The sequence below is a fragment of the Galeopterus variegatus genome, unplaced genomic scaffold, assembly GCF_000696425.1.
Source record: "Galeopterus variegatus unplaced genomic scaffold, G_variegatus-3.0.2 Scaffold525, whole genome shotgun sequence".
Taxonomy (NCBI): domain Eukaryota; kingdom Metazoa; phylum Chordata; class Mammalia; order Dermoptera; family Cynocephalidae; genus Galeopterus; species Galeopterus variegatus.
Window position 1 is genome coordinate 610,184 of NW_007726636.1, and position 9,493 is coordinate 619,676.

The following is a 9,493-nucleotide window of genomic DNA, read 5'->3' on the forward strand; positions in this document are numbered from 1 at the left end:
CATGGGGAGCTCTCTCTCTCTCTGCTCCACAGTTAAGCACTGTGATACACTGCCATTACTGAAGCCACCACCAAAGAAAGCCTTTACCAGATGTGTTCTCTGGAGTCTGGACTTCCAGCCTCTGAATCTGTAAGCAATAGATCTCATTTTCTTATAAATCACCCCCATTCCAGGTATTGTGTTATAAACAACAGAAATGGACTAAAGCAACAGGCTTCCTTGGGAATGTAATGCTTGAGTTGAGAGCTGGAGAATGAACAGGAATTAACTAGATGAACAGGGGAGAAAGAGTATTCCAGCAGTGGGACCAGTGTGTTCAGAGTCCTTGTGGTGGCAGGAGCAGGTCTGAGTGTCTGACACGGGCTCTGAGGACTGCTTGAGAAGAGCCACTCGTCTCTGGAAGGCCCTGCCGAGTTCACTTGCTGGGCTTGCCCCTGGTATTGGCCCATCCCTGGGCAGCACCTACTAACCTCTTTGACTGCTGGTGGTCCCACGCAGACTCCAGAAAGGGTTAGGGACAGAGGACTGCCTCCCTGGATGTAGCAGAGCATGTTTTTATAGAGACTCTCCTTTCCTACCTCAGTGGGATGGTAGGTCACTTCAAAAGAAACCTCCATGCCTGCGGTGATATAGCCTTCTTCTGGGCTGATGGAGAAATGAGGCTCAAATTTTTTGACATCCCATTTAAACCTTTTCCAAGAAAAAAGAAGACAAGGAAGACAGTTTACTATATTCTTAGGGCATCCTCAATGCTACTGAGAACAAGAGACTTTCCTTTAGCTGCTAGGTTCACCTCCCTTGTGCACCACCTAGGACTTGGGAGGAAAAAGATCTGCCAGACAGAGCAGAAGCAGTTGGGGAGCATGAGCCAAGGTCACCCCCTGGGTGAGCTGACGTGGGTCCCTCACAGAGCTGAGCCAGGCATGGGAAATGGCTGTATCTTATCTTATTACCCATGAGTGACATATCAGGGCACGCATATACATGTGTGCCCAAGGTCACACAGCTAGGAAGTGGCTGGGCCAGAACTGGAGCCTTCCTGAGGCGGTGGCCTTAACTGTTCCCTGCACTGCCTCTCAGCTCAAATTTATGTGAGAGTTGCGCCTGTTCTTGGTGGCAATGGAATCTGATGGACCTGTGTGGTCATCCCTCTGTGGTCAGGCCCTCAGTGCAGGCAGGAGACAGAGGATGGACAGGGCAGGCCAGTGTGAAGGGTGCCCCCCACAGTGCGCAGTGTGCATCGCTTTGTCAGCATGCCTGAGCGGCGAGAGGGACAAGCCTGGAAAGAAGAACTGTCGTAGATACACCTGGGTTTAATCCCACCTCTTTCACTTCTCGGCTGTGTGATCTCAGGCAAATCACCTAAACTCTTTGGGCCTCAACTTCATCTGTGAAATGGGAACAATCTGGTTGTTTAATTTAATTACCTTAGAGCATCCTGGGGTAATTAAATGGGATACTGTAAGTAAGTATGCTCAGCATTGCACCTGCACATAGTAAGTTCTTGCTACATACATGATTTGAGGAAGTTACTTAATCGCTTTGTACCTCAGTTCCCTTGTCTATAACATGGATTGGTAGTAGTACTGGTCTCATAGACCTGTTGCTGGGATTAAATGAGATTAGCCACATAAAGGGCATAGAACAGGCACTGAGCAAATGTTCTCTACCAAGTTAATTTTAGTAATCCTGGCAGCAGTCACCACCCTGGTGAGGCCACTAAAGACATCATGAGGGAAGGGGGAGGGATGGAGAAGGGAGAGGATAGAAATAAAAAGTGGGGTGGGAGGGGGGAGAGGGAGGAGGGAGGGAGGTTTCGGTGATGGAACACAATAATCAACTACATTGTATATTGACAAAATAAAAACAATTAAAAAAAAAGAAATAAAAAGTGGCTGCATTTGCAAAACAAGTGTCTGGTCCAGGGCAAATCCAGGGACAGAGATTTCTGCTGCAGCCTTGGGGTGGGGCACTGCTCCCCTACCTTGTGCCCACGTCGCCTGTGTTGGACATGAGGATGCGACGTACGGCTTGCGTCTGATACACGACTGGTCCAAAAGGAAGGTGCTCCTGGTCCAGGGAGATCTCCAGGGCCTGGCAGCAGCCAGTGAGGAGGAAGAGGGGCCGCAGGAGCCCCATGTATTCCATGAACACCTCCTCGGAGAAGGGAGGGACACGCTTCTTTGGGGCAAAGATGACTTCCAGTTTACAGACTTCTTTGGGCTTCAGGGCGATGTTTTGGAAGGGCACCAAGGTGATGACCTGGACAGAACGACACCCACACCCAGCAGCTGAGGGTGGGAGTCTCCTGAGGCCTCAATTCCCTGAGGTCTTGCTGCTAGGACTGTCCCAGGGGTCAGTCTCACTTCTGCTCTCTTACAAGCTGTATAATCCTTGGTAAGTTACTTAAACTTTCCATGATTTACTCTACGATGAGGAGTAAGGTCATCTGTATACAATGTGTGGCACATAATAGGCATTTGATAAATGTCAGCTCCCTCTCCTGCCCCTTTCCTAACTCATTTTGGGCATTTCATGCTTTCTTCCCCCACCTGGTGAAGGAAATAGTAACAGGAGATAGAGAACCGCAGAGCTCCAGTGTTTCTCAAGGGGTGCTCCCTGCATCAGATTTCCCTGTGTGCTGCTAAAATGCAGATTCCCGGGCCCCGCCCCAGGCTGACCACATCAGAGTCTCCATGGGAGAGCTTGGAACCTGCGTTTTCAAAAGTACCCTGGGTGACGCATGTATTCTAAAGTTTGAGAACCACTCCACAAATTCATATGGCTTTCTCTTTCCCCTTAGTCCCGGGAAAAATCAAATCCAAATCATCTGTAAGGAAGCCATTTCCCTTTCCATCCTTAAGCTCCCTTTGGTACAGAGCTGAGCAGCCACCCCTGAGTGGCCTGTGAGAGCAGGGAGTGAGATGATGGGCCGTGGGGGACAATAGGAAAGTCATCTTAGAGATTTATCAAAACACGGTGATGTCAGCAGCCAGCTTGTCGGCAGCCAGCCCCGGGTGGTGGCACCAGCACAGGTCACTCTGGCAGCTTTAGTCTGACTACCTGAAGAGGCAGAACTGGTATGACCAGACTGGTAGGGGCCCTGACCCACTGGGACCAGGGACTTTAATTCGGATTAATGAGGAAAGGGAAGCAATGAGGCTTCCCTCCTTCTCTGGGTGGCATGGTGGGCAAAGTGTGGTCTTGCATGAGATGCCCAGGGTTCTGAAGAGGCAGAACTGGTATGACCAGACTGGTAGGGGCTCTGACCCACTGGGACTAGGGACTTTAATTTGGATTAATGAGGAAAGGGAAGCAACGAGTCTTCCCTCCTTCTCTGGGTGGCATGGTGGGCAAAGTGTGGTCTTGCATGAGATGCCCAGGGTCTCTTGCTTTAGCCGCTTCTCATAGCCCATCTGTCTGTATCCTGCGATTCCTAGATGGTCCACAGTGCTCCTTCCACATGGAATCACAGCTAGTTTTCCAAAAGTACTGACCCCTTGCCCACGAGGAATGTTCTTCCCCAACCTGTCTGCCTGGGAGACACCTCTTTATCCTGTAAAATTCAGCACAGGCCTCTCTTCACTGTCAGACCTTCTGTAGCCCCCTGCACCCTCCTCTGAGCAGCCCAGCCACCCTTTCACACCCTGCCTCTGCAGTTTCTATGCTGTCCTGGGATTGTTTATGTGTGTGTGACCCCAAAAGGCTGTGAACTCCACCAGACCAAGGACTATGTCATGTTTACCATTGCATTCCCAGCACCTAGCATGTATTTATTGAGTAAATGCAAGAATGAACTGAATGAAGGAATGGACAGTCCACGCTTGGAATGAAACACACCTGGTCCATTTTCAAAGGGCCACCAAACTCGGATGCCTGTCAGATGGGTAGCAGGCAGCCAGGACCGGTGGCCTCTCTCACCAGGGAACTTGAGGAAGTGGATTTAGCAATGAGCATGCTTTTTTTTCATTGCCGATGGGAGCGTAAAGTGGGACAACCTTTCAGGGGGCAGACTAGCAATAAAACACCTGTCTCTCCTGACCCTGCAAGCCCACCTCTAGGAATCTGTCTTAAGCAAGCACTTATGGATGCACACAAAGGTTTAGTTACCTGGATATTACAATGTTGTTTCTAATATAAAATATTAGAAACACCTGGAATGAGCGGAAACAGAGAATTGGTCCATCTGCATAATGGAGGTGTAAATAAACAAGTGACATTGGATGACATGAAAATCAAATGAAAATGTAAAATGGGAATTATAAAAGCACTAACCCTGTACTATTTTTGGGAAAACGAACAGAGATAGCACATGGAAAGTACTTAGAACAGTCTGGCACATTATAGGTGCACGAGAAATGTGAGCTGTTAGTGCTGCTAGCGTGGTCATTATTATCATCAGGAAGCAGGAGCGGACCCTGGGAGTCCTCTGAGCACCAACCTTGGGTTCCTGGAGTTCTGGAATCGAGAACATGACTGACAGGTTAAATATGAGCTGAACAAGGCTGTTGTTTATGATGGAAACCATTTTTTTCACAACCTGTCCTGGAGGGACAGCTCCTAACTTCACAATCCTATTAGCTGGATCTAGGACTAAAACCTGTGGGACAAGAAAGAGAATAGGAAGAAGGATTCATTAGTTGATGAAAACAATAAACATGATACGTCTCCCCTGGTGAGGCGAGGGTGGTTCACTCTCTTTCAGTGATGTAACTTTTTCCCATCGGATGGGCATTCACCCACTCAATGAACATTTATGTGCATAAAATGCCCACTAACCTACTCATTGCCCAATTACATCATTAAAACTGGGTTGAGAGGTGTGAAGGAAAAGCTCAAGGGCATTGATAGCACATTACAGGAGGCTGACGCTAGACTTGGGGCTCAGGGAGGCCTTCCTGAAGGTGGCATGCTTACACTGAGAGCTACAGAAGGGTGTGACCTAGACAGTTTGAGTCAATGTGGGCAAAGGGGTGGGGAGCACTTCAGGGGGAAGGGACAACCTGCGGCAAGGCCCTGAGCTGGATGGGGTGGTCTGGTCAAGACCTGGACTGGGAACTAGGGGAGACCTGAGGAGATGAGTTTGGACAGGTGCTCAGGTCTTGCAAGGCCTTGCAGGTCATTTTTGGGGGCAGGGAGATTGGGCTTTATTCTGGGAGAAATGGGACATCAGTAAAGCATGGATTGACCTAATCCAACCTGCATTTGTGAGAGTGCTCTGGTTTGCTCTTCTGTGGGGAATGGGCTAGAAGAGAGCAAGAGAGAAAGCATAAGGACTGAGAGATGGTGGTAGTTTGGATAGAGTGGTGGCAGTAGAGGTGGACACAAGTAGACACAGTACAAAGTCCTTATCTAAGGCTCTGATGGAAATGGTGGCCTGGATCAGGCCAAGGCCTGGATGAACCTTGCCCTCCAGCATGGCACTGACCTACAATCAGCAGCACCCGCAGGCCACTGTCCTTTGATCAGCCACTAAGTTGCACCTCTCCCCCCACCCGTCTTTAAATCCAGCCTACATGTTTCAATTTTGTCTAAAAAGGCAAGACAGTCTCCTCCATCAGCCATGTGCTCCTGGAAGTTTGAGAACATGTTTAAGTCACCTCTGGACCTACCCAAAGTACCCAACACACAATGGGTAGCAAATGGCTAAATGAAAGAATGAATCGATTGCATCAGAAGAGACCCTGTCTGTGGCTTGGGTCCAGACACACCAGATGGCAATGTTCTGCTGCTCCTATGGATTGATGGGAAAACTGCCAGAAATACACCCACCCCATTTTCCCTTGGTTGCTGAAATGCCCATGCATTCTTGAGAGTATTGGAAGGCTTTTAATCTTCCAAAACCTTCTATAAAAATGCAAATACTTCTTCCAGACCAACACCTTAAAAATTTACCAGACACTGGAAAGGGTTAGCAGTGGGACATGACCATTTCCTTTCTATCCAGAGTACCTGCATAGAAGGAATGTCCTCAACCAAATGTGATCCTGGGCTCTGTGGCTGCTGGAGAATGTTAATTGGTGGGGGTGTTAAAGAAAGGTGTTCCAAAACTGAAACCTATGTCTGCATACATTGCTTAAAAATGTCATCTTTTTAAACCTGAAAACAAACATGCCCTAATGCAAGAGGAAAAGATCATGCTTGGGGTGCTGCGTCTGATAGTCTTGGACTTCTCCAGAAAAAGAATGTTTCTCTAGTGCCTGCGATTACCTGTATCCTTTCATACGTACAGTAAAGTTTGGTATTGATAAGATCCATGATTCACTTGAGTGTGATTTGACCCCTTTGTGTTATTAGGGACATCATCTCAGTGGGGCTGTGTTGGCCTCTGATAGAGCAGCCTGGGAGCAGAGACATGGAGATGGAGGAAGGGTGTGTGGGCTCAGGTGGGCAAAGGTGGCTGGGAAGGGCAGGAAGGAGGGCACCAAGCCCAAGGGCCTCCTGTGTCTTACCTTCATTTCAGTACCTTTCCCTTTGATTTCGACTGTTTGCTGTGAGAGCCCATTGATTTCAAAGGTGACGAGCTCTCGATAGTTGATACTTTCTTGAGGATAAAAGGTGATTGGAACCTCCAGTGTCTTTTCTGGATTTACTACATCAACACGGAAGTTCACCTCGAGGTGGGTGGTGTTGGTGTACAAACAATCTATGCTGCAGAAAGTCAAGAGGAAGGTGCGTAAGCTCTGGGAAGCTTGACCTAGAGGGACAGATGCCGTCCTCTTGTCTCTCTGAGCTGGGTACTGATGGACTTCCTACCCTGCTGACCTAGAGTCATAGAAGTCACTTAAGAGCTGGAAGGGACCTCAGCAATGACCCCACCCACACTGTCCTAAGCACAGTCAAGTTACTTACCCCAAATCACAGCCCGAGATCCCGGAAGAACTAGGCCTCAAACTCGAAGGCTCATGACCCTGTGCCCAGTGCTATTTTCATGCTCCTGATCCTTTCTTTCTTGATAATGTACCTCACGATTTTGTACTCTCTCATAAAGGAAGTGCTTTCGGAAGGAGTTGGGTGGCAAAGCACAGCAGAGAGAAGTACGTATTCTAGGGTCAGACAGGCAGGAGGCTGGATCCAGGCTCTATCACCAACTAGACATGTGACTTTGGAAAAGTTACTTAGTCCATTTGGGTCTCTGTTTCCTTATTTAAAATGGGGTAGTAGTAGCTATTTCACAGGGTTTTTGTAAGGATTAAATGAGGTCAAGTGACTAAAGCAGTCACTAAACAGGGCACAGAAGAAATATTCCATAAGGGTGAGTTATTATTATTACAAATTGCTCAACTAGAAGGGATCTTGAAAAAGCATGTTGACCACACTCCACCTGCAGGTAGGAAGGCACCTAGACCTCTCCATTACAACCTCTCCTCGTCTGCCTTACAGGTATTTAGAGAAGGAGTCTAGCTAGGTCAATGCATAGAGCTCCATGTCTTAAACAAGGTAAGACTGAGATGACATTAAATCATGCAAGAAAGTATAGGTAGATAAGAGTTTTAATTAGTATTTAAAATTACATGACACTCATAATTTAATGTTCAGGATAATAACAATTATAAAAACAACAGCAATAACAGCAGCAACAATAGCAGCAGCTAACAATAATCAAGCATTTCCTACGTTCCAGGCACCATTCTAAGTACTGTTTCTAGATGAACTAATCCAATACTCCTAATAGTCCTAAATGGGAGGTGCTATTATGATCCCCCATTTTGTGCAAACAGACAGGGGCACAGAGAGTTCAAAAAAATTGCCCAAGGCCACATATCTAGGGAAGAGCTGACATTTGAACTTAGACCTGTGCTATCCAAGATGGTAGGCATTTTACACATGTGGCTATTTAAATTTAAATTTTAACTAATTAAAATTAAGTAAATAAAAAAATTCAGTTCCATAGTTGCACTAGTCACATTTCAAGTGCTCCATAGCCATGTGAGCTATAGGCCACCATAATGGATAGTGTAGATACATAACATTTTCGTCATTGCAGAAAGTTCTCCACATTATTGATATAGACAGCTTTGTGTGAACTTGGGTCTCTGGAGATTCTGTCTCAGCAGGTCTGGAAGGGTGTCCAGAAGGTCTGGAATGGTACAGAGAGGCTGGATTTGAATCAGAAGGCTCAGGCTCAGTACAGGCCTGCGATTCACTGCAAGGTCACTGGCCTGAGGAATTCACTTTTTAACTCTCCAAACCTCACTTTCCACATATGTTACATGAGGAAAATAAATGAAAGCCATAAAAACTCCCATTAGGTCATTTGGCACTGCCCTCTACTTCAAGAAGAGGATTTTTAGCAGAATACCTCATGTCTATCCAAATATTAGTATGAGTGGTGGGGATGGAGCCGGGATTCATGCCTACCTGTGTTTGACTTTTTCTCATAATCCTTCCCTTTTGTCTTGGCAGGACTTCACCTGGCTGGAGTCTGTAGGACCCACAAGTAGCTGCAGAATCATCTGGAGGCTCTGGAAAGTCTGCTTACCTCATCGGTGTTTCTTCCTTGTTGGTGATGACCAGGGTTTGTTTGTATGGGGGCATCCCAGCTTGGTAGATGAAGCAGGTCCCAAAGTTGTAGCTGGTGAAGGAGAAATGGACCGCTGGGCTTACAGCACAGCCTGTGATGCTGCACACGAATGTTGGGCCATGGGTGATCTGTGGGAAGGGAATGGCAGGTGGACCGTAATTAGGAGAAGGGAGAAGAGAGAACACTTAAGTCCTCAGGTGATGGAGGAAAGCAGTTGGTGCTTTAAAAAATGCAGGTCCCAGGGCTCCATCTCCAGAGATTCTGATCCAGTAGGTTAAAAGGTTGTTTAATTATGGAAAGCTAGTCTGAAATCAGACCCTACACAGATTCTTGCTTTGCTCCTGCAACAGTGACTCAGCTTGAAGGCCGAGGGGGTATGGCAGGCACTGCTAGTTACTAGCCAACATCTGCTCTCAAGGCGTCCTTACTAGCAGGACTCTGATTGGTTGCCAGTGTGCCTAGGTGAATATAGTTGATTTCCCATCCTCCATTGCAGCTCAGGGTGGCCATCAGACATAGTTCTGGTCATTGGGATGCAAACAGAAGAGGACAGGAGGATGTCCTATGTTGAAAAAAGAGGCAAAGTCTTGCTGGGGAACTTTGTGTTATTATTATCATACAAATTGCATCTTCATATAATGTCTATCAACACAAATTTATAGCTATTGCTTTATGCAGTTGTCTTAAGTCAGGTAGAGAAAAGTTACAAACAAAAAATACACTTATACTGTCTTTTACATAACTTATGCAGTTACCTTTACTGGTGCTCTTTATTTCTTCATGTGGCTTTAAGTTACTCTCTAGTGTCCTTTCATTTCAATCTGAAGGATACCCTTTATTATTTCTTGTAGGCCACTCTGCTAATGATGAATTCTCCCAGTTTTTGTTTATCTGAGAATGTCTTGGATTCTCCTCCATTGTTGAAGGATAGTTTTGCTATATAAAAAATTCTTTGTTGACAGTTTTTTT

At 46.7% G+C, this 9,493-nt stretch overlaps 1 protein-coding gene across 1 annotated transcript in view; it reads right to left on the reverse strand.

The window, feature by feature from the left end:
- Positions 1-9,493, reverse strand: part of LOC103588110 (hydrocephalus-inducing protein homolog) — a gene marked incomplete at its 5' end in the record, with an annotated part of 39,795 nt that overhangs the window by 18,335 nt on the left and 11,967 nt on the right. The window contains 5 exons of the mRNA XM_008569720.1: positions 471-690; positions 1,985-2,262; positions 4,442-4,600; positions 6,453-6,651; positions 8,483-8,652. Coding sequence (XP_008567942.1) covers positions 471-690; positions 1,985-2,262; positions 4,442-4,600; positions 6,453-6,651; positions 8,483-8,652 — 1,026 coding nt within the window. The remainder of the gene's footprint in view (positions 1-470; positions 691-1,984; positions 2,263-4,441; positions 4,601-6,452; positions 6,652-8,482; positions 8,653-9,493) is intronic.